This window comes from Monodelphis domestica, chromosome 5 (assembly GCF_027887165.1).
Source record: "Monodelphis domestica isolate mMonDom1 chromosome 5, mMonDom1.pri, whole genome shotgun sequence".
Classification (NCBI taxonomy): domain Eukaryota; kingdom Metazoa; phylum Chordata; class Mammalia; order Didelphimorphia; family Didelphidae; genus Monodelphis; species Monodelphis domestica.
Window position 1 is genome coordinate 227409856 of NC_077231.1, and position 25110 is coordinate 227434965.

General features: G+C 36.3%; 1 protein-coding gene across 4 annotated transcripts in view; it reads left to right on the plus strand.

Moving 5' to 3' along the window:
• Positions 1-25110, plus strand: part of LOC100617303 (GTPase IMAP family member 7-like) — a 53681-nt gene that overhangs the window by 5872 nt on the left and 22699 nt on the right. For 2 of the 4 annotated variants that reach the window (XM_056799894.1, XM_007504587.3), the window contains exons 1-2: positions 12166-12335; positions 13603-13660. In XM_056799894.1, the coding sequence (XP_056655872.1) occupies positions 12181-12335; positions 13603-13660 (213 nt within the window). In that variant the 5' untranslated portion in view covers positions 12166-12180. Of the gene's footprint in view, positions 1-12165; positions 12336-13602; positions 13661-25110 lie in introns of those variants that run through there. The other 2 variants (XM_007504588.3, XM_056799895.1) reach the window with 1 other exon arrangement.

Genomic DNA, 25110 nt, shown 5'->3' on the forward strand with positions numbered 1-25110 from the left:
TATAGTTACGAGAAAAAGTTATGTCTGTAAATTTGTGTAGTTGTTGAGAATATAAGAAGCTATGCCCTAAGGGGAAGTCTTTGAGTCACTCAGTGGTACTACACTATAATTATTCTGCTGGCCAAAGTCATTCTTGGTTGTTGTTGTTGAGCCCACAATACTCCCAGAAATCAAAAGTCTAGGGTTCGTAATGTCACAGCTATTTGTTCTATTGGTGTTCTATTGGCCTGCAGTGAATTGGCTTCTCTACTTATGGAGTTTCTGGTTGACCCCGGTTCCTATTTATGGTAGACTTCAACCTCCAATCACTCCATAATTATAAATAGTTCATATAGCCACATCCTACAAATCTTAATTAAAACTCTAATGTTGATTGGCTTGTTTATCATGAAACAATATTAAAGGGAATGCACATTATGGTAAAATAAAATTCTTTTTGGTATTTCTATAAGCATATCAAATTTAGTTTTTTCAACCTTGTTAAGGTCTCTTTTTCTTTTTATTGGATTTACTAAGTATTGAAAAAGGAATGATAAGCTCACCTATAGTTATTGTCAAAGTCTTTCTGCGTTTTGATTAGCTTTCCCCTTAAATACCTAGGTCTCATATCATTTGGTATATAGATATTTAATAACATCATTGTTACCTTAACTAGGATGATTTTATTTTTACATGTAATTTTCATTTTTTCTCAATTACATGTAAATAAAATTTTTAAACATTAGTTTTTTAAAAAATTAGAATTCCAAATTCTCTTCCTCACTTCCTCTCCTCCCTTCTCCTTGAGAAAGCAACCAATTAGAAATATATTATACATGAGTAGTTATGTAAAAGTTTTCCCTATTGGTAATATAAAATAAAATGCAGACCCCAAACTCCCAAGAATAATAAAGTAAAAAAAGTATGTTTCAATCTGCATTCAAACACTATCAGTTTTTTTCTCTAAAAGGGATAGTATTTTTCTTCATATGTCTTTCAGAACTGTCTTAAATCACTGCATTGCTTAAAATACCTAAATCATTCACAGTTGGCCTCCATACAATACTGAACATCATACAATGTTCTCCTGGTTCTGCTCATTTCAGTTTGCATGAACTCCAATTCACGCATATTTTTCCATGTATTTCTGAAAACATTCTGCCTGTCATTTCTTATAGCACAGTAGTATTCCATCATAATCATATACCACAACTTGTTCTACAATTCCCAAACTGAGGAACTTCCCCTTTACCTCTAATTTTTTTCCACCACCAAAAAAGCTGCTGTAAATATTTCTGTACAATATTAGAATAACATTAAGATGTGGGTATTGATACCTTCTAGATAAGAAATAGAAAAGTGTGTCTCAAAAGCATGTTGGTGTCTGGAGGAGGGCTGAGGCGGAGGTTCTGTGGAATGTTAGAGTGAGCTAGAGATTAGCTGACATTCCAGGACGGCTCTCTCTCACTGAAGCTTGGCGAAAGAGTCTGCTGACCTCTTGGTAGTCCTTTCCTCAAACTGGGAGTCTCAGGGTGTGAGTTCAGTAACTGTCTGGCCGCAGTTAAAGAGTGATCCATCTTTAAGGAGAAGAACAGAAGATCTTGTCTTTTCTCTAGGCTCAGAGTGAAACTCGGAGTCAAGGCTGAGCTTTGACGAAGCCTCAGTTAGATTGCTCTTGCTGGCCCTTTTGATATTTGGAGACAGTTTAAGGACTATATACAAGTAATTATTATATAATATCATATCGTTATAATTATAATTAATATATAATTATAAATATTATAGTAATATTCTATTACAATAAATAATTAATTATAAGGATATTAGTTTAGATTATTTTAAGTGGGGTCATTGGGGTTAGTTAGAAATAGGAAGATTTAGTGTAGCCTGGGAAACCAGGACTGAAGAGACTTCATGCCAAGTCAGCTGAGTTTGGGTGTTAAGTAGAATCCCGTAGAGATAGAAAATCCTTTTATATATCCTTATACCCTTTGCCAATCCTATAACTATTAATAAATTAGCTTTAATTTTTATATATACATCTTAGTCTTCACAAGTACTTTTTACTGCAAAAGACCCAGAGGGGAAAGCCAGCTAGGCTTCACCTCACAACAGCAACTTAGGGACACTTTGGGGATACAATTACCAAAAGTATCAACAGTTTATATACCATCAATACAACATACAGGCCCCTTTCCTTTTCTTCTAATCTTTTCTGGCTACAGAACTAGTAGTGATATTGCTGGGGGAAAGAGTTTGCAGTTTTATAGCTGGGCAAAGTTCAAATTGTCCTCTAGAAAGGCAGAATCAGTTCACATTTCCAACTACGCATTAATGTCTTTATTTTTCCATATCTTATCCAACACCTGTCGTTTTTCTTTTCTATCATACTAACCAATCTGAAAGATGTGAGATAGTACCCTAGAGTTGTTTTTTAAATTAACGTTTCTATAATCAATAGTGATTTAGAGCATTTCTACATATCTCTAAATAGCTTTGATTTCTTCCTCAGAAAATTGCCTGTGTATATTTTTTGACCATTTATAAATTGGAGAACTATTTCTATTTCTAGAAATTTAATTCAATTCTCTATATATTTGAGAAATGGGGCCTTCATCAGAGACACTTGCTGTTGAAAAAAGCTTCTCTATTTGGCACTCAAAGATCTTCCTAACCTTCTTTTCCCAGTCATCTTATATCTTCCTCTCCATTTTGTCCTCTTCAGTCCAGTGATAACTGCCTTCTTGCAATTACACAAACAAAACACTCCATCTTTGGTCTGAGCAATTTCTCCGGCTATTCCCCATACTGTAAAGATTAAAATTTAGGGGAAGGTACCTGAAGGCAGGTAGAAATTAGTTCTCTCTGCAAGGAGTATTATTTTTATGAGGTTTATTAAAGGTTAAGAATTTAAAGAAAAACAGAATAAGAAAGCACCCAGGGGCCTAGACAACCTCACCTACATTACAAAAAGAGCCACGTCTGCTTGCAAGAGGAAACAGGAAAGGCCCAGAAAGCCTGCCGTGGGTGGAGACCCTCTAAGTAATGATTTTGCTCTCGGCCCAGGTGAGAATTCAGTGAGATTACAAAGCATTCTGGGGAAGTGGAGCAAGGGCTTCTGGGGACTGAAGTCCTAGATTCGAGTCTATTTTTACATTCCCCGTTTGATTCTTATTGGGAAAGGTTTCCCCAAAAAGGATCATGAAAACATAATCAACTTAAAGATTACAATAATTTGAGATTGAGAAAAAAACCAAATAATTGACAAATAAATGTTCAATCAACCACACCCAAAGTTCATTTTTGTGTAGCTTGTGGTCTGGAGGCTTCTTCATGGTGTCTTCTCCAACAGTTCAGTTTCTGGATTCAGAGAAGTAGCATCTTTCTTTACCTAAAATTCTTCTCAAAAGGAATTTAAACTTTGCAATTTAAAATTCGAGTCTATTTTTACAATGCCTAAATTGTCCTTCCTTATTTCCATCTATTGCCTTCCATGGCTTCCTTCAAGTTCCAACTAAATTCCTACCTTCTATAGGAAGAGTTTCCCATCTCTTTGTAATTTTACTTTTGTTAATTATTTCTTATTTATCCTGAAAATAGCTTGTTCGCATATATTTGTTTGCTTATTTTCTCTCCCATTAAACTATGATGTCCTTAAAAGAAGCAGCTGCTATTTTTTAGCCTTTCTTTGTATTTCTAGTACTTATTACAGTGCCTGGCACATAGTAGGTACTTAATAAATGTTTATTGATTGACTGCTTATTCATGAGGAACAGGAAAGTATAGTCAGTCATTAAATATTTATTAAATGTCCACTATATGTCAGCCATTGTGGTAAGTACTTGGGATTCAAGAAAGGCAAAAGGCAGTAATGGTGAACCTTTAAGAACCTTTTAGACACCATGTGCTATGCTTTGCCCTACCCCAGACTGGTTGTTATGCCCCACTCCTCAAGACCTAGGGCCCCACCTGCCCCTGCCATCTTACACCAGTTAGGGATGGGAGAAAGGGAGGGGGTGGCCAAGGCACTCTGCTCAGGGGTGCTTCCATTGGGCTGCTGGGCAGAAGGGCAGGAAGACAGGGTAGAAAGGGGTAAGAGAGGAGCTCTGCCTGAGTCCCTCTGTCTTTCTAGTAAATAACTCTGGTAAAAGAGAGCATGCCCACAGAGAGGTCTCTGCATGACATCTTTGGCATCATGTGCCATACATTCACCATCATGGGCAAAAGTCAATCCCTGTCCTCAAAGAGTTCACAATATAATAATGGGGAGATGACATGTAAAACATGTTGAAAGAGGAGAGGGGAATTAACTGACATGGGGAAAAGGTATGATAAAGATCTGCAAGGTAGGAAATGATGAGATGACTTCCTTGAAACTTCTAGCTATGTAAAAGATTGACAAGGAGCTCTCTGAGGTCTACCTCCCATATCCTTCAATCAGAGGGAAGGAGAGGTCTCAGAGCCAAGAGATACTAAGAAGATATGAGTTTCAGAGCTGATGCAATTTTTTTAAACCTTTACCTTCTATCTTAGAATCAATATTGTATTGGTTCCAAGGCATAAGAGTGGTAAGGGATTGGCAACTGGGATTAAGTGATTTGCCCAGGGTCACACAGCTAGGAAATTAATGAGGCCACATTTGAACCCAGGATCTCCAATCTCTGGGCTTGGCTCTCAATCCACTGAGCCCTCTATCTGCTCCCACATTGATGCAGTCTTGCAAGAAGATGACTTACTGAAGATTTGAAGTTCACTCCAAGTTGAACCTAGAAGATTGTTGCTGCCCTGGATGTAAATACGAAAGTTGGGAAGAGGGAAGAATGTACTTTGGACGGAAGATGCTAAGTTCCATTGCAGTTCTAAATCCATGTTCCTTTCCTGGAAATGGATGTATAACAGGTAGCTTGAAATGAAAGACAGTTATTCAGGAGAGAGTAGATAGATTTTTGTGAGTCATCTGCATAGCAACAAATCTATCAGATCTGATAGATCACTAAGAGAAAGAGAAGGTACGAAGAGAAGAAGGCATAGGATACTATATTTCACTATTACCTATTGGAGACAATGGCCCTCCTTTTTGAGTATACATTAAAAATCGAACCCTGGAAATTTCCTTTATGAGAGGAGAAAGATTCAAGACTGTGAACTAGGGAAGATGTATTTGAGCACGGAAGGTAGTTTGTGGGTCCTGTTTCAGGTCACACTACAGAGACAGATGTGTATGCCCTCCTCTTGAGGTTAGCCGCAGCTGTGGCTGTTGCTTCTTCCCCTAACTGTGAGCAAGAAAGAATTATTTTGCTCATTTAGACTCAGCTTACCACAGAAGTTCTTTCTGATAAGAACTTTTGAATGTGAGAATAGAAAGCAAAACTGGCCATAGGGTAGAGTGGAAACATGTAGACAGGAAGTCAATGAGGGACAAACAGAAACAAGAGATACAAAAAATTAATACAAAAGAGGGTGAGCAGAGTAAAGAAGAGAAAAAAAGGCAGCCAGAAGAGAGAAAAAGAGGTCATGGCTTGTATGGATTTAATGGCTTCTTAATAAAAACTTTTTAGTCATGTTTTATTTTTTCCCACTAACATGTAACAAATTTTTTAGCATCCATTTTCTAACATTTTGAGTTTTAAATCCTCCTGTTTTCTGTTTTCCTTCTAATCTTGTTTGCATAGGTTTTATATGTGCAAATTTTTTTTCAATTAGCCATTTTATATCTTGTAATACTCTCTATTTCTTGTTTGGTCATAAATTCTTCCTTTTTTCCATATACCTGGTATGTAAATTAATCTTTACTACCCCAATTTGCTTATAATAAAACCCTTTATGTCTAAATCATATACACATTTTTATTTTGTTTTGTTTCATGATGGTAGATGTTGGTCTATACCTAATTTCTGCCATACTGCCTTCCAGTTTTCTCAACAATTTTTGTCAGAAAGGAAGTTCTTCTCCTAAAAGTTTAGATGTTTGGGTATATCAAACACTGTATTACCATGTTCATTTTCTACTGTGTATTGTATAATTAATCTATTCCATTGATGCACCACTCTGTTTCTTAGCTAATATCAGATTGTTTTGATGATTAATGCTTTATAATACAGTTTGAGATCAGGTACAGGTAGGCTGCCTTTTTTGTATTTTTTTTAGCAATTCTCTTGATATTCTTGACTTTCTGTTCTTCCAGATGAATTTTGTAATTATTTTTTCTAGCTCTGTGAAATAATTTTTTGATAATTTGGTTGGCATGGCACTGATAAGAAAATTAATTTAACTAGAATTGTCATTTTTGTTATATTGGCTCATTAGTGTTCTTCTAATTATTTAGATCTGACTTTATTTATGTGAAAAGGGTTTTGTAATTGTGTTCCAATAGTTTCTGGACTTCTCTTGGTGGACAGATTACCAAGATATTCTATATTGTATATGGTTATTTTAAATGGAATTTCTCTTTCTATCATTTACTGTTGGACTTTGTTGGTAATATATAGAAATGCTGATGATTTATGAGGGTTTTAAAAAGTAAAATAATAGTTTTATTGTTTTGTTTTCACAAAACTGGCTACTAATCTTATTCAATTTTTTTCTTACTTCCAATTTTATAAATCTTCCTTTGATTTTCAGAATTTTCAATTTTGTGTTTAATTAGGATTTTAGAATTTATTATTTTTAAATTGCATGGCCAATTCATTGATCTGCTCTTTCTCCATTGTACTGATTATCACATTGATAAATATGATTTTATTGGTTACTCACTTCCTTAACTTCCATCTTTATTTTTTACTTAGACTTACCTAGTTCTGACAGGGGAAAGTTGAGGTCCCCAAATGGCATAGGTTTTTTTTTTTTTTAGTATTTCCTCTTGCATCAATTCTCCTTTGAGGATTTGGATGCTTTGCCATTTGGTGCATATATCTATATCTAGCTATCAATCTATCTTTCTATTTGAAGTATAATAGATTCTGCTCTTACCTTTGTTCTTACCTTTGTTCTGTGTGTATCTCTCTATTTTGTGTTTCTTATAGACAACATATTATAGGATTCTAGTTTTTATTGCACTGTGCTATCTGATTCTATTTCATGGGTGAATTTATCCCAGTCACATGCACAGGTATAATTACTAACGATGTATTTTCCTCCACCTTATTTTCCTTTTGTTTATTCTTTTCTTTCTCTCTTTTCACACTTTCCTCCTCAAAGATATTTTGCTTCTACCCAACATTATTTTATTTGGTCATTTTCAAACATTATTCATTGGGGAAAAAATCATTTTCTTTTCCTCCCCCCCTCCCACCATCTCTCCCTTAGCTGACTCGCAATTCCACTGGGTATCAAATGTGCCCTTTATTCGAACCCATTTCCATGTTGTTGGTATTTGCATTATGGTGTTCATTTAGAGTCTCTCCTGAATCATATCCCCTCAACCCCTGTAGTCATGCAATTGCTTTTCCTGGTGTTTTTACTCCCACAGTTTGTCCTCTGCTTGTGGATAGTGTTTTTTCTCCATGATCCCTGCAGATTGTTCAGGGACATTGCATTGACACTAATGGAGAAGTCGATTATGTTCGATTGAACCACAGTGTATCAGTCTCTGTGTACAATGTTTTCCTGGTTCTGCTCCTCTCCCTCTGCATCACTTCCTGGAGCTTGTTCCAGTCTCCATGGAATTCCTCCACTTTATTATTCCTTTTAGCACAATAGTATTCCATCACCAACATATACCACAATTTGTTCAGCCATCCCCAATTGAAGGGCATCCCCTCATTTTCCAATTTTTGGCCACCACAAAGAGTGCAGCTATGAATATTCTTGTACAAGTCTTTTTGTCCATTATCTCTTTGGGGTACAAACCCAGCAGTGCTATGGCTGGATCAAAGGATAGGCAGTCTTTTAGCACCATTTTGGCATAGTTCCAAATTGCCCTCCAGAATGGTTGAATCAATTCACAACTCCACCAGCAATGAATTAATGTCCCCACTTTGCCACATCCCCTCCAACATTCATTACTTTCTTTTGCTGTCATGTTATCCAATCTGCTAGGTGTGAGGTGATACCTCAGAGTTGTTTTGATTTGCATCTCTCTGATTATCAGAGATTTAGAACACTTTTTCATGTGCTTATTAATAGTTTTGATTTCTTTGGCTGAAAACTTCATGTTCACGTCCCTTGCCCATTTATCAATCAGACAATGGCTTGATTTTTTGTACAATTGATTTAGTTCTTTATAAATTTGAATAATTAGATCTTTGTCAGAGGTTTTTGTTATGAAGATTGTTTCCCAATTTCATCCTCTCTTCTATCAGTTCTCTCCATATTGTTTTGCCATCCACCACTTCCTACTCCTTATAGAGTAATCCCCCCCCCCCCTTGGATGGGTTGTTTATTGATCCTTTAAATAACTTGTCTCAGAGAAATAAAGGTGTCAAGTTCAAAGTATCAACAGAAGCTCAAGGTGCCCTGTGATTTAGAGCTGGTCTGTCACTCTGGTTACTGCCAGAGGCAGGCCAGGAGTTCTGTTGAGCAGCCAGCAGCAGGGACGAAGCAAGTCTTCATCTCTTCTGCTTCCCAATAGTTTTGGTCTGGATAAGATGATGATGATAAGAAACAAACGGTCTCTTATTGAAACAGTCTTGGTCTCTGGGAAATTCCTACCCACTAGGCTTTCTTTTGCATTACAGCTGGCTGAGATGTGTCTGCTCTTGAAGCTATTGAATGAGTTCTTCCATATATACTTTGAACAGAGGGACACGGTCTTTTTTTCCCAAGATCCTGTATTTTTCCACTGCTTCCTCTAATGTCAGTCCTACCCATTCAGCATCATCTTCTGGGATCACAATATAGCCTATAGCCAAATGAGTTTGAATATTATTCCCTCTTTGAGACAATTCTGATTAAAGTAAGGTTCAAACATCATCTCCTACCCATCATTTCCCTCTCCACTGTATTAAATTAATTGTGTCTCTTCGTGTGAGATAATTTACTCCCTTCATCTCTTTTTCATTTTTCCATCCAATATAATACTATTTTTCATTCCTCATTTTTTTTTGTGCTTGGAGGAGATAGTATCCCATCATGTTCAACTTATTCCTTTGTCCTTACTCCTATGTTCGTTTCTTTTTCCTATTTACCTGTTCATACTTCTCTTGAGTGTTGTATTTGAACATCATGGTTTCAGTTTAGCTCTTCTCTTTTCATTAGGGATACTTAACAGTCCTTTATTTCATTAAAAATCCATTACCCCTTATTCATTAGGTTATTATATTCATTAGATAGGTGAGTCTTGGTTGTAATTATAGCCCCTATGCTTTCTAGAATATCATATTCCAATCCTTCTGATCCTTTAAAAAAACACATCTTCCATCTTGTAATCCATACTAAACATTGGTTCTAAAGCAGTATAAGAATTAAATTAATATAACTACCCAGTTATTAAATATATCAAGTTTATTAATAGAAAAGGTATATAAGAATAAATTTAATTCTCATTGCCTTACTCTAAGATCTCAAACCACATGTGCCTATCCTTAATTAAGTTCTTCCTCTCCCTCCTTACCTGTCTTGTGAATTTTAAAACTATTCCACCCTTATCAGACCATTCTTTAGAAGATGTGATTTAGCTATTTCCTAATCAGTAACAATGGAGATAATTGGAATAACAGAATCAGGCCTTGGAAACTACATTTCTCCTCCCTTCTTAGTTTAAATAAGATTTTGAAGGTCTGCATCAAACTCAAGATTTAATTATCTAAGGAATGGACTTCAACAGACATATGCAGAAAAAAGGACAGACTTCTGGGCTGTCCTAAGTCAAGCTAAGTCCTGTAAAGATTAAAATTTAGGGGAGACGGGGAGACTGAGGCAGGTAGAAATTAGTTTCTCTCTGCAAGGAGTATTATATTTTTTTAGAGGTTTATTGAAGATTAAGGATTAAAGAAAATACAGGGTAAGAAACACGTGTCCAGGCCATAGAGTGGCCTAGACACAACCTCACCTACATTATGAAAAAAATCCAGGCCTGCCCCAAAACGGAAGTCCAAGAGCAAGAAAAGAGACCTCAAAAGCCTTTGAATCAGCTTAAATACCTTCTCTATCTCGGCCCAGGTGAGATTACAAGGCATTCTGGGGAAGTAGAGCAAAGGCTCGTGGGGATTGTAGTCCTGTATTCGAGTCTATTTTTTACAGTCCTCATTGGTACTGATGAGATGCAGAAAAGTGATGTAAAAACATCCATATAAGGCACGATACTTCCTGTCCCTTCCTCTTTCCCTGGAGAGGTAACTCTGGCTGGGAGTGAGCTAGGTGTTTTCGATATCTTGGAGTGTTGGGTGGTGAGTTTTGGCCTTGAGCTGATTCAGGTTGGGGCATCTTATCTGAGCCTCTTTGGAGGTCAGGCTGATTCTTTCCTCCTTCACACTCTAGATCTCCTAATCTTCCTGCCCAGTACTAGCCCCTTCCTTCCTTCTTCTTCTTAAATCTCTTCCACTATAGCAATTAAATCACTATAAGATTTCCAGCTGAATTTGGGTGTTTCATTAGGATTTTATGAATACAATTCTTGGTGACCTAAATTAATTATACATTCAGTCTCAGCCATAATTTCACCCCTTACAGCCTGCTCTCTCCCCACATTTGTTCAGAAGTCCAGAAAAGACCTGCCCCCTCCCTTTTATTGACATACAGTCAGTAATGGATGCAAACCTGGCATAACTTATGTGAGGAATGTTGATGGACAGATCAGGCTACTCAGAAGGGGGAGGGAATGAACTTCCTTGACACAGCAGAAAACAATGAGGTTAAATGACTTGCCTGCAGTGACACAGCTAGGAACTGTCTGAGGCCAAATTTGAACCCAGAATCTCTCATCTCTAGGCCTGGTTTTCAACATACAAAGACACCAATCTATCCTTCCTCTGTTCTTTTAATGTTGAAATGCTATATCCCCTATAATCCTGAATGTGACTCCACAATATTTGAATTCTTTTTCAGACTGCTTGCACTATTTCTCTTTGACTTGGGATCTCTGAAATTTGTCTATGACATTCCTGAGAGCTTTTATTTGTGAATTTCTTTTAGGAGGTGATTGGTGGATTTTTTCTTTTTTTCTGTTCTCCCCTTTTGTTAGAGAAAAACAGGGCAATTTTCCTTGATAATTTCATGGAATATGATGTCTAGGCTTTTTTTCTGTTCATGGCTTTTAGGTAGTCCAATAATTCTTAAATGATTTCTCCTGGATCTGTCTTCCAGATCAGTTATTTTTGAATGAGATATTTCACATTTTCTTCTATTTTTTTTATTCTTTTGATTTTGTTTTCTTGTTCCTTCACATCTCATTATGTCATTAACTTCAATTTTCCCTATATAAGGTTAAAATTATGAGGCTGGTCACAAATTAATAGTTTTATTAATCAAGCATAGTAAGAGAAAAAGAAAACATTCACCCTGTCCCCTGTCTTGTGATCTCTTGACTCTATTACTGACTTTTTCTGGCTATCTTTCTATCCTCCTGACACAATTCACTCAATCATTTCCTTCACAGAAATCCTCACCTCAGGGTCAAGTAGCTGACAGGAGATGAAGTCACTTGCTCAACCCCCCAAACTGTTATGTGGAGAGGGTAAATTTCCTTCACACACCTATTTTTAGTAATATATAATAATATATAATTATACATAATTTCTTCATTTAACTTTTGTATCTCTTTTTCCATTTGGCCAATTCAACTTAAGGAGTTCTTTTTTGCACTGTAAGAAATAATGAGCAGGTTAATGAAATAAAAACATGGAAACACTTATACTACTAACCTAAAAAAGGTGTTGTGAGGAACAAAATTTGTAAACCTTAGGGTGCTACTTAAATATGAAACACTGTTATTATTGTTATTATGTGGGGAATGTTCTCATGAATATTTTTTGAATGTTACTGAGTTAACTTTCATACTGGAAATAAAGCTCCATTTCTGGGAGTAATGGAAAGAATATTGGATATGGAATTAGAGGACCTTGGTTCCAATCTCAGATCTGTTTCTTACCACTTATGTGATCTTGGTTTAGTCATAATTTCTACAAATCACCAACAATGGGAATTTGAGAGCCATGACCAACTGGGGCTCAAGGTATTTTAGGGTTAGTGGGCCTTGAAGAACTCACCAAATCACCTGGAAACAAGGTGGATTTTTCATCACAAATGAGAAGATTTCAATATAACATGTTGTCCTGTGAGGGCTCCAGAGTCCATCAATTAGTGCCACTCCTTGAGCTTTCTGAAGTAAAGTGTACTTGTAGAAACAAAAGTGAAAGTAACACATCAGATTGTTTTACCAGTCCAGTGGAGAAGATCAAATTTTTACTCTCTGAAAAAAGGTGAGCCTGGTTGGGACTGGGGAATAGCAGGGAACAGGGAAAGAAATGTCATGGAGTAGAGGTGTCAGGGAAGGGAACACTAGAAGAAAAGAAAGAATTTAGGGACTTGAGTTTTGGAGAGGAAGGGTGGGTCTGTTTACTGCATGTTTGGGTAATTTCTTAAGAGCAGAAAGGGATTATTAGTCTACCCTCTTCCCTTTTAATAGCTTTCTTTCACTGAAACTTGATAAAAGAAATTGTTTTTGTTGCAATGATTTTTAGGAAAAAAAAACCCTGGCCCCCATGATTACCCTGTCCTTGAATAATTAACTTGGGCTGCACATATTCACTGGTCATGTGTATTCACATCATACCCCCAGATGTTTACAGACTGCGTGATATTAAGTCACTTAACTTCTCTGTGCCCCAATTTCCCAATTTGTAAAATAAGGAGTTTGTATCTGATTGTCTCTAAGGTTCTTCCAGCACAAAATCTATGCTTCCATCATCCTTAGTGTAGATGAGCAGCAGAGGATGAGGGCTGTCTTGCTTAGCTCTATCCTAGAATCCAAATGACAACTTTACTCTGCACAGTGGAGCCATGAATCATTCCAAAGCCAGGAGAGCAGGACTGCCTCTGCCCTGTGGGGCAACGTTCCCCCAATCACTCTAGTATTTCAAGGATAAGATGATGAACTGACATTAAAGGGAGAGAGACAGAGAGACATAGAAAGAGAGAGAGGCTGGTTGGCTGGTTAGTAACTGAATCTTAGTGGAGTCATCATTATCTAGGGTCCGGGAGAAACTCAGCTTTTCAGGTTAAAAACATGAATTTTAATCAGTATAAGTAAGGAGTAATCTAGCTTTGGTGGGGACTGATTTATGTGAACTAAACTCACAAGAGAACAATTACTAAATTAAAATGGCAATTGGCTTCAAGTAGTGGATTGATCCTGTAGGATAACAATTACAAATCCTGAGGGCTGACAAACACAGTGAGCTGTTTGACTCAGGAGAAAAAAATTATGGAATTAGATCAAAGAAAATAAGAGGTTCTTTAAAAATGTGATATTTTTGTTGCTATATTTTGTCTTATCTCCCCAAGTAGATTGTCAACTTCTTGAGGGCAAGGGATGTCTCTTTTATTTCTTTTATATCTTCCTTAGGGCTAATCATGGTTTTTGAACATAAGTACACACCAGGTGCTAAATAAGAATTTATTGATTATTAGTATTTCTATAAATGCAAATATGTATTTGTCTTTGTCTTTTCTCTTACTCATTCATAGCTCTGGCACCTCACCCTGTTCAAAGATGGGAGCCGGACCAAGTAAATCTGACAGCTCGGTAAGTATCACTTTCCTCAATTCTTCATCCTCCAGTGACTAAAAAAAATCACAGAGGCATAGAATGTCTAGGTCAGTAGAATTAGTCCAAAGTCAGTTTGTTTCTTTCATGTCTCTGTTTGACATCTATATGTACCAGACAGATAGAAATTAGTTTTTGAAGTCCCATGGAAATGCTGAAATAGTTTTATTTCTGGATGCCCCCCACCCACGAAGGTCAAGGACATATTTCCATGAAAGCAGCCTAACCAATCTTAATTCATTAAGTAGAAAATTTTTCTGAAATCCCATTTTAATACCTCAATAATAACTTTCTGAGAACACATTAGTAATATAATGACCTCTAAATAAATCACAAAAATAAAACTGTATATGTAAAATTTAGTAAGGAATTAAGAGCTCTGTCTTTAATTCAATTATGAAGAGTCAGGGGTTCCTAGTGATGCTCTAGCTCCCATTTTGTGTCTTTCTCTTTTAAGATGCCTCCTTTTGTAATTTGTTACTCACCCTGGATGGGCTAGGATTTCCCTCCCCTGACAAAGGAGTCCCACAAAGTAGACAGAACTTTCTCCTGAGTCTTGTCTTCCTTTCTTATCCAGGATTTATACTTAAGCATTATCTGTGCCCCATTTTAATCTCTGAGCTAGCAAACCATTTGATCACCTTATCAAATTTAAGACACTAATGACTGATCAGGACATAGGTTTTTTTTTTTTCTTTTTCGAAAGGCATTCTTTGCATTTGAAGTCTTTCACTGCTTTAAGCTAGAAAAATGAGCAAAGTAGAAGATGTCTTGGAGCCATGCAAATCTCTTTCTTCCTCTCTTCTTCCACCATTAAAACTATTCCTAAATTTGCCTATTTAAAAGACAATGCTGTCTAGCAATACAATTAAGTTACTGGTTTGCAAATTCTTAAAACTGGAAGGGTCCTTAAGAATCATATTGTCCAACCCTTTCAGTAAATTAAATGGGATTCTGAAAGCTGGGAATCAGAAGCCTGTTCATAAAGCTATCTTTTTGATATGAGACTGTATATTGTAAGATTTAAATTAGTTGAGGGGCTTAAATTGTTGTAGATAAAAGAGTGGGAGCCATAAACTGTAAGATTTAAAATAAGTTGAAGGCCTTAAACTGTGGCATTTAAAAGTGTAGAGAGTCAAGGAAAAGCATTATGACCGCTGAAAATATGTTTTTCTACAGTGTCTTGTTTTAAATCAAATATAAGGTGGTCGCCAGGGTATATATTCCAAATTATGAATATGCCCAAGTCAACTGGGTTTTATAGATAATTTTAATTAATAATACAATGAGTAATCAAAGAAAGAGAGGGAGAGTAAGAAAGGAATAAGTATGAAGGGCCTCAAGCCAATATGGCCTAGACTTGACTCTTAAGAGAGAAATCATTCAGTTTTTTAACACTCACCACAAGATCTGTCTAAGCAAGGATTCTAGTGACACCAGGCCAGCATCATCTTAGCTGCTTTCACCAGCTCCCTCCTCCATCTGACTGTTTCAGAATCAGCCTCCTCAGAATGAGTTCTCCTCAATCTGAATGTTTCAGAATGAGATCCAGCTCTTCTCTGAGCTCTTATTTTTAAGGGCAAAATCTCCTATGTTACCTCCCCTAAGTTCTTCCATCTACCAATCACAGTAGACGTTTTCCAAAAGACAGTCCATTTTGAATTCACAGCTGAGTAGATTTAATCTTTTTAGTAAGTCAGAAAAAAATGCTGCTGTGTCAACTAATTTCATTAAGAGAAAACCCCTGAGTAAGTTTTCACCTTTTAGGTCTAAGTAGTTTCACTGTTTAAAATGGGGAATAGTCCCATGTAAGTAGCTTAATTGTTTAGCAAGGAGTTTTCTCCCCTAAAGCAGTCTTAAGTAGGGGTGGAGTAGGGATACTCCCATAGCAAGGAGTTTTCACATTCAAGTAGAGTTCTCACTATCTGGTAGGAAATTGTTTCAAGTAGGAAATTGGAGGATTCCTCAATGTGGAGTAAAATTTTTAACATTCATAAGTCTGTGAAATTTTAAGGTTTACAATATGACAAATTACATATGAATAGTACAAATTGCCATCACCCACTGGTGTTTCATGTCCATGTTCATGAATTCTAAGATTTCTTTATCTCATCAAAATCATTTGTCATTCTGCTTTTCTCTTTCTGATGTAACTCCAAATCGTGTTCTTTATTGTGACTCTAACTTCCAGGTCTCATACCTTTCAGTTTTTGTCCAGGCCATCAACTTTCCACTGGTTGCATTCTCCTCCCTTCTGCATCTAGATCCTTTGTTGAACTAATTCACCTCTATGCTATCTTCTTTTTTGAGTTCCTTGTCCCCTTTTTTTATTTGATCAATTACAAGTACTAATGCATTTCCACATAAGTTTTCCAAAATTATGTAATCCACATGACCCCCTTCCCTCCCATTCCTCCCCCATCCTGGAAATGGCAAGCAATTGAATCTCAGTTATACATGCATTATCATGGAAAAATATTTCCATATTGTTCATTTTAAGAGAATAATCATAAAACCAAAGCCCCCAAATAAAAACTCAAATAAACTAAAGTGAAAAATAGGATGCTTTGATCTGCATTCTGACTCTGCCAGTTCTTTCACTGGATAGCACTCTTTAAAATAAGTCCCTCAAAATTGTCCTGCAACATTGTATTGCTGAGAATAGTTGTCTTTCACAGTTGATCATTCCACAATATTTCTGTTACTGTGTATAATGTTCTCCTGGATTCTGCTTATTTCACTCTGCATCAGTTCATGTAGGTCTTTTGAGCTGAAATCATCCTGGTCATCATTTCTTACAGCATAATAGTATTCCATTACCAACATACCATAATGGTTCAGTCATTCCCCATTGATAGACATCCTTTCAATTTCCATTTTTTTTTGCCACTACAAAAAGAGTTGCTATAAATATTTTTATACAACTAGGTTCTTCCCCCCTTTTTTAAATGTCTTTGGGATATAGACCTGGCAGTGGTATTACTGGATAAAAGGGTATGAATTGTTTTATAGCCCTTTGGGCATAGTTCCAAATTGTCTTCCAGAATGGTTAGATTAGCAAACAACTCCACCAATAATGAATTAGTACCACAATTTTGCCACATCCCCTCCCAACATTTATTACTTTCCTTTAATGTTATATCAACCAATTTGATAGGTGTTAAATGGTACCTCAGTGTTGTTTTAATTTGCATTTTTGAATAAAAAGAGATTTAGAACTTTTTTTTTCAGATGATTATTAATAGCTTTGATTTCTTCACCTGAAAACTGCTTATTCATTTCCTTTGGCCATTTGTCAATTAGGGAATGGCCTGTATTCTTATAAATTTGACTTAATTTTCTGTATGTTTAGAAACAAGGCCTTTATAAGAGAAATTTGTTATAAAATTTTTTCTCAGTTTGTTGTTTCCTTTCTAATCTTGGTTACAGTGGTTTCTTTTGTACAATAGCCTTTTAATTTAATATTATCAAAGTTACTCATTTTTGTTGGGAGCCATCAAACCCCCACTGGCTTACAAAGTCACAGTTTAGGAAGTGGAGGCTGCCTTGCAGCCCCCAGAAAATGAGGCCCACACTGATTCCCTTCTTTTTCTCTTTAACTTCCCCCACTAATGGATGATTATTGTTCTCTCTTCAATACAAAAGAAATGATATGAGCAAAGACTTATAGAATAAATATATATTCCACCTCAATCCCTCCAGATTATTACCCTAAAAGATTACATTCACAGAATTAAAACCTAAAGATCATTACCCATTGCACCCCCTCCTTTCCCTCTCCACAGAGTTGCATTCACTCCCATTATAAGCTAGGCAAGCCAAGAACATCAATCACCTTCAAGACACACTCCACTTCAAACAGAAACCAGGCAACATTGCCAGGTGCTTTAAAGTAACACAAGAAAAATAGAACTTGTAAATTGAGGAAAACTCCAAATCTGGTCTATCTTAAATTACCTTCTAACTATTTACCTAGCTATGAAATGGTTTTTTTAAAATCCATCTCCTAAGTAATTGTGATTGATTGTGAAAGCTGACCAAAAGTAACAATGATTCTCCTTATGTCAAGAGGGACTGACCTCCAAATCACCCTATTTATGTCATCTATCTATTTCTGTCAGAGCAACAATGTTTTGTTGACTATCTCCTTAGGCTTTGCATCAGTTGTTAAGTTCTACGGAAACACATATGTAGAAAATTGATTGTGTGCCAAAGAAGTATGTACTCACTAAGTCTATGTAAAAAATGAATCTCAATGCCATGGCAGAACACTATGTGATGCCTATGCATGTGGGACTGAGCAAGTAGTGCTTTTCCCTCCATTATTCAACCAAAATTGTCACTCCTGGCCAGAGTGGACTCCAGACCCTCAGAGAGACTGCTGGATGGCTCTCAAAACATATTCCACCTTAACAAACTTTTTATCCTTTATATATAGTTCCACCTGGTCCAGCTGTTGTTTCATATGTATTACCATTAGTTTGACCTCTGAATCCTTTGTCAACCAAATCATAATTGCTTTAAGCCATTTGCTGATAAGAAATAAAGCCAGTCTACACATATACAGGACACAAAGACAGATACACATTACAAGGATATGAGACAGGACAGTTTGCATCATAAGTTCCATAAACTATTTCATCCACTTATAATCCAAACCCACAAAACATACATTATGGAAAAGCACAAATAAAATGTAAGGGATATGCAGAATGCACTCCCACAACAGAATCAAAACATCCATTACCATGTCCCCAAACATGTTTACATTTAAAGATAACACTGTATACACAAGGGGATTAGAGCTGTTATAATCTACTTTTAACTTTTTAACAAAAAATAAGTAAAGAGAAAGCATTTCTTTAAAAATTAAAAAAAAAATCCAATATGGTCACCTAGATCATGTGGTAAAAGGTATTTAATTATTAAATGCCTCTACCAGCTTAGTTAGAGTCTCAGAATTTTTCTGGTCCCCACCCTTGGACTGTACCACTCTCTGAGTAGAGATGGAATCTTCCAACCTTAACCAACTGCTCCCTATACCAACTTAAATAAATAAATATCAAAATATAAAATTTAAGTTTTTCAACCTAGTTGACTCTGCCAACTGTTAAAAGTATATAATTTGGAAATGGGGAAGGAAAGTAATACAGAGGGAAAATAGCACATATAAATAATATTGAATTTATAAACAGAGAAGGGACGAAGGGAGGAGGAAAATGGGAAAAGGGAAATCTGACTGCTTTACCCTGTAATTAAACACACTATTTAACTACCTTAACTAATTACATAAATTCCTAAAGGCAAATACAACAGGGAATCAAAATCTCACAAATAGAGAGTCCTTGGTGAGTCAGGTTCAGGAGTCCAGCTGATGTCCTCAGATGTTCCAGCAGGGGAGATATCTTTTCCCCAGTCCGGCTGTCCACCAGGAAGACTGGAGATATTCTTTCACCACAGCTAGTAAATCCTCAAGGCCAGTAGTGCTATTGGAAAAACTGTCTCTTCAACAGTTTGGAACCCTGTAGTTTGGAATCCAGGCTTGTCAATATTACTCTTGCTCTTGCTATAATTCCCTTTCCTTGCTATACCTAGAGTAATTTTAAATGGAAATTTTCTTTTCTGTCTCTTGCTGCTGGATTTTATTGGTAATATATAGAAATGCTGATGATTTATGTGGGTTTGTTTTATATCCTGCAACTTTACTAGTCATTATTTCAACTAGTTTTTTAGTTGATTCACTAGGATTCTCTAAGTATACCATCATATCATCTACAAAAGGTGATAGCTTAGTTGCCTCATTACCTACTTTATTAAACTCCTTCAATTTTTTTCTTGTCTTACTGCTAAAGCTAGCATTTCTAGTACAAGATTAAGTAATTGTGGTGATAATGGGCAACGTTGCTACTGTGATCTTATTGGGAAGTCTTCTAATACTTCTCCATTGCAGATTTTATTGCTGATGATTTTAGATTATACTACTTATTTTAAGGAAGGACCCATTTATTTCTATGCTTTCTAGTGTTTTTAATAGGAATGGGTATTATATTTTGTTGGAGGCTTTTTCTACAACTATTGTGATAATCATGATTTCTGTTGGTTTGGTTATTTATATGGTCAATATTAAATGAACTTTGCATTCCTGGTATAATCCCACCTGGTCATAGTGAATAATCCTTATGATATATTCCTCTAGTCTCTTTGCTAGTATTTTATTTAAGATTTTTGCACCAATATTCATAAGGAATATTGATAGGCGGAGTCAAGATGGCAGCGGAAGTTTAGACCTCTGAAAACCCTTCCTTACCGATCACAAACTGAATGCTCCTAGGGGATTGAAAATCAAACCTAACAACAGGACAGAGCCAAGGAATCCTCCTGTTGGACTCAATTTAAAAGGTATGGTCTCCAAAAGCCTGAATTCGAGAACACTTAGGTTTAAGGGGAAGGACAGAAGGAAGGTCCCAGGATCCCTCCCCCACCTAGAGCGCTGAGCCTCCAGCGGTAGCTGGAACCTCTGGGCGGGCAACGGCGAAGGTCTGGAGGGAGTACCTTGTGGGTAAAGCTGTGCCAGGCTCAGAGTATCCAGGCAGTGGGGAAGCAGTAGGAGAAGAAGCACAGAGTAGGCAGCCTAGTTGCAGCAGTGGAGACAAACCATATTGCCCTCCCCCTTCCCAAGGTCTTGGCCTCAGGACACATCCAGCTCTGCAACTCAGCTGGGCTTAATCTCAGCAAAGTCTTCAAAGGGCCAGGAAGCTCAAGCTCTAACATCCCTACCCCACAAACTGTGCTGAGAGATTTGCTGACTAAGCTTCAAGGGTGAAGGCTGACAGAAAAGCCCAAAACCACAGCTCCAACACAAAATGAGAGGAGCAAAAGCACAGGCAACTACAGGGAGTAAAGAAGGACTAAATATAAGCAAACAACAAGAAATTATAATCAACAGCTTCTATCCAGGCAATGAACAAAGAGCAAATGGAACAGAGAAGGATGAAGGAACACCAAGCAAAACAAACAAACAAACCAGAAACTCCAGCAAATTGGATACAGGCTTTGGAAGAACTCAAAATACAATTCAAAACACAATTAAGAGAGGCTGAAGACAACTGGGAAGAGAACTTAAAAAGCAAGATAAGTCATCTGGAAATAGAAAACAGTCTCTTGAAAGCCAAAATTAATCAGCTTGCAAATGAGGCAAAGGAGATGAAAGATCAGAAGGAGAAGAATGACCAGAAAGCCAGGGATGAAATCCAGTTTTTAAAAACCAGAATATAGTTAGAAGCAAGCAACTTCACAAGGCAGCAGGACACTATAAAACAAAATCAAAAGAATGAAAAAATTGAAGAAAATATGAAGCACCTCATTCACAAAACAGAAGATTTAGAAAATTGTTTCAGGAGAGACAACTTAAGAATCATTGGTCTACTGGAAGACCATGACAAAAGAAAAAGCCTGAACATCATACTACAGGAAATCATGCAAGAAAATTTCCCTTATAGTCTAGAACAGCAGTTCTCAACCTGTGGTTTTGTAGCAATGAGAAAACATAATGCATATGAGGTATTTACATTCTGAATCATAACTGTAGCAAAATCACAGTTTTAAAGTAGCCACCAAAATAATTTTTTGGTTTGGGGTCACCACAACATGAGGAACTGTATTTCGGGGTCACGGCATTGGAAAGGTTGAGAACCCACTGGTCTAGAACAAAAGGGAAAAATGGAGATTGAAAGAATCCAAAGATCACCTCCTGTACTTAATCCCCAACTGACAACACCCAGGAATGTTATAGCCAAATTCAAGAACTATCAGACCAAAGAAAAAATATTACAAGCTGCTAAGAAGAAGTCATTCAGATACCATGGAACTACAGTGAGGATAACACAGGATCTGACTGCATCTACACTGAAGGACTGAAAAGAATGGAAAATAATATTCAGAAAGCAAGGGAACTAGGTCTACAACAAGGAATCAACTACCCAGCAAAACTTACTGTATTCTTACAGGGGAAAGTATGGTCATTTAACAAAAGAGAAGAATTCCAAGAATTTGTAAAGAAAGGACCAGACCTAAACAGAAAATTTGATGCCCAGAGACAGAATTCAAGAGAATCATCAAAAGGTAATTAAGAGGGAAAAAAGAAAAACAAAAGAAAACAAAAAACTTTTTTAAGACACCCAATAAGTTAAAATGATATGTATCCCTATAAGAAAAGAGGTCATTGGTAACTCTTAAAAATTGTTATTATCACCTGGGTAGCTAGAAGAATTATACTTAGAGGGAACAGTGACAAACTGTATAGGATGAAATGCCAAGATATAAATATGTATATAGATATATGTATGCATAAATACATATATATGTATATATATATGCAACTAGAGCTAAAAAAGAGGTTAATACTGTGAATCTTAAAAACTACTCAGACTGTACTTTAGAAGATTTGATTTAGCTATTCCCTTATTGTAACAATGGAGATACTTGGTCTAACAAGAATCAGGAATGTATTGGGAACTTTTAAAATTACTCCACTCTAATTAGACATACTTTAGGGGAAGATAAAAGTTGTAAATTCCTGATTGAACAATGAAAGTACTTAACTCATACCCTATAGTGAAGCTAGAACCTTAAACTAAGTCTATTTTTATATCTAATACAAAAAAGTATTAAGTACCTGTAAAGGTTAAATTAATCACAAAAAGGTCAAGTAACTCACAAAAGGCAAGCTTAACAAAGAAGTGTGAAGTAATCAGAAGATATAATCTAACCAGTGAAGGTAAGAACTAAAGAGTGATGAGAACTAAGAATGGGCAGTCCTGGAAAAAGGTGTCTACTGTGATTGGTAGATGTGAAAATTTAGAGGAGGTGACAGAAGAGAAAATTTTCTTTAAAAGGAGGGGTAAGAAATCAGTTCAGGCACTTCAGTTCGGAGTGGAATTGGATTCTGAACTCAGTTCAGGAGATTGAGTTCAGTGGAGGACTGGAACCCAGCTTGGAAAGGTGAGTGATAAGACTGACTCCCTTACCCTTAGGCTCAGGGAGGCCACTTTGGCCAAGGCCTTAACTACTTCCTGGTTCAGCCTGAGCCAGAGCTGTTAAAATTAATTCTCTCTCTCTCTCTCTCTCTCTCTCTCTCTCTCTCTCTCTCTCTCTCTCTCTCTCTCTCTCTCTCTTGCTCCTTAATTCCTTCTCTATGTATTAATTAAAATCTCCATAATTCACAGCTGACTTGGGTATTTTATTATTTGGGAATTTTCCCTGGTGACCAATCATTTACATTTTAAGTCACAAAGCTAAAATTATCCTTAAAATACTAAAAGAAATGGGAAAAGAAACAAAATGGAGTAAATTTATATGTCACAAAGAAGCACATGGTTGGGGGTGGGACATCAAAACAATGGAAGTCTAAAGAGATTGGAAATAGGAAATACTCAATTCTTATGTACATTGAAATTGACTCAAAGAGGGAAGAACAATCAAATACATTGGGGCAGAGAATAGATTTGCACCCTATAGGGAAGTAGAAGGGTAACAAAAGGCCTGGGGGGAGAAGGGAAGCAGTACTAGGGAGGGAGAGGGTGGTGGGGGTAGTTTAAAAAGACTGTAAAGAAAATAAGAGGGGAATAAGAAGGGAGGGGGAGTAGAAAGGGAAGTAAAATAAGGGTGGGAATTAGAGGGACTGATTAAAAACAAAACATTGGTGTAAAGGAAATAGTGAAATAAGAAAAGGCAGGATTAGGAGTGGAAATCAAAATGCTGGGAAATACACAGCTAGTAATCATAACTCTGAATGTGAATGGAATGAACTTACCCATAAAATACAAGGGAATAGCAGAGTGGATAACAAACCAAAACCCTACCATATGCTGTCTACAAGAAACACATATGAGGAAGGTAGACACACATAGGGAAAAAGTAAGAATTGGGCATCAACTGATGAAAAGGAGGCAGGACTCACAATCATGATATCTGACAAAGCCAAAGTAAAAATAGATGTAGTCAAAAGAGATAGGGAAGGTAATTACATCCTGATAAAAGGCAGTATAGACAATGAGGAAATATCAGTACCCAACATGTATGCACCAAATGGCATAGCATCCAAATTTCTAAAGGAGAAACTAGTGGAGCTCAAAGATAAAATAGAAAGAAAAAGTATACTAGTGGGAGACCCGAACCTTCCTTTATCTGAACTTGATAAATCAAACCAAAAAATAAATAAGAAAGAGGTAAGAGAAGTGAATGAAATCTTTAAAAAATAGAGTTAGTAGGTATGTGGAGAAAAATAAATAGGGACAAAAAAGAATACACCTTCTTTTCAACAGCACATGGTACATTGATAAAGAATGACCATATGCTAGAGCATAAAAACATTGCAAGCAAGTGCAAAAGAGCAGAAATAATAAATGCAACCTTCTCAGATCACAATGCAATGAAAATAATAATTATTAGGGGTTCATAGAGAGGAGAATCAAAAATTAATTGGAAATTAAACAATATGATTCTCCAAAATCTGTTAGAAACAATAATTTAATTGAAGAAAATTACAATGATGAGACATTCTTTCAAAATCTATGGGATGCAGCCCAAGCAGTACTCAGGGGGAAATTTATATCCTTGAGTTCATATATTAACAAATTAGGAAGGGCAGAGGTCAATTAATTGGGCATGCAAATTAAAAAACTAGAAAGTGAACAAATTAAAAATCTTCAGATCAAGACTAAATTAGAGATCCTACAAATCAAAGGAGAAATTAATAAAATTGAAAGTCAAAGAACTATTGATTTAATAAATAAGACTAGGAGCTGGTACTTTGAAAAAACAAATAAAATAAACAAAGTACTGGTCAATCTAATTAAAAATTAAAAATAAAATAAAAATAAAAAAAGAAAGAAGAAAACCAAATTGACAATATCCAAGATGAAAAGGGAGCCCTCACCTCTAGTGAAGAGGAAATTAAGGCAATCATTAAAAATTATTATGCCCAATTATACAACAATAAATATGGCAATCTAGGTGATGTGGATGAATATTTACAAAAATATACATTGCCTAGACTAACAGAGGAAGAAATAGACTACCTAAACAACCCCATATCAGAAAAAGAAATTGAACAAGCCATCAAAGAACTCCCTAAGAAAAAATCCCCAGGCCCATAGAGATTCACAAATGAATTCTATCAAACATTCAAAGAACAACTAATCCCAATATTATACAAAGTTTTTGACAGAATAAGCAAAGAAGGAGTTCTACCAAATTCCTTTTACGTCACAAATAAGGTACTGATTTCAAAGCCAGGCAGGTCAAAAACAGAGAAAGAAAACTATAGACCAATCTCCTTAATGAATATAGATGAAAAATCTTAAATAGGACACTAGCAAAAGGATTCCAGCAAGTGATCATGAGGGTTATTCACTATGATCAGGTAGGAT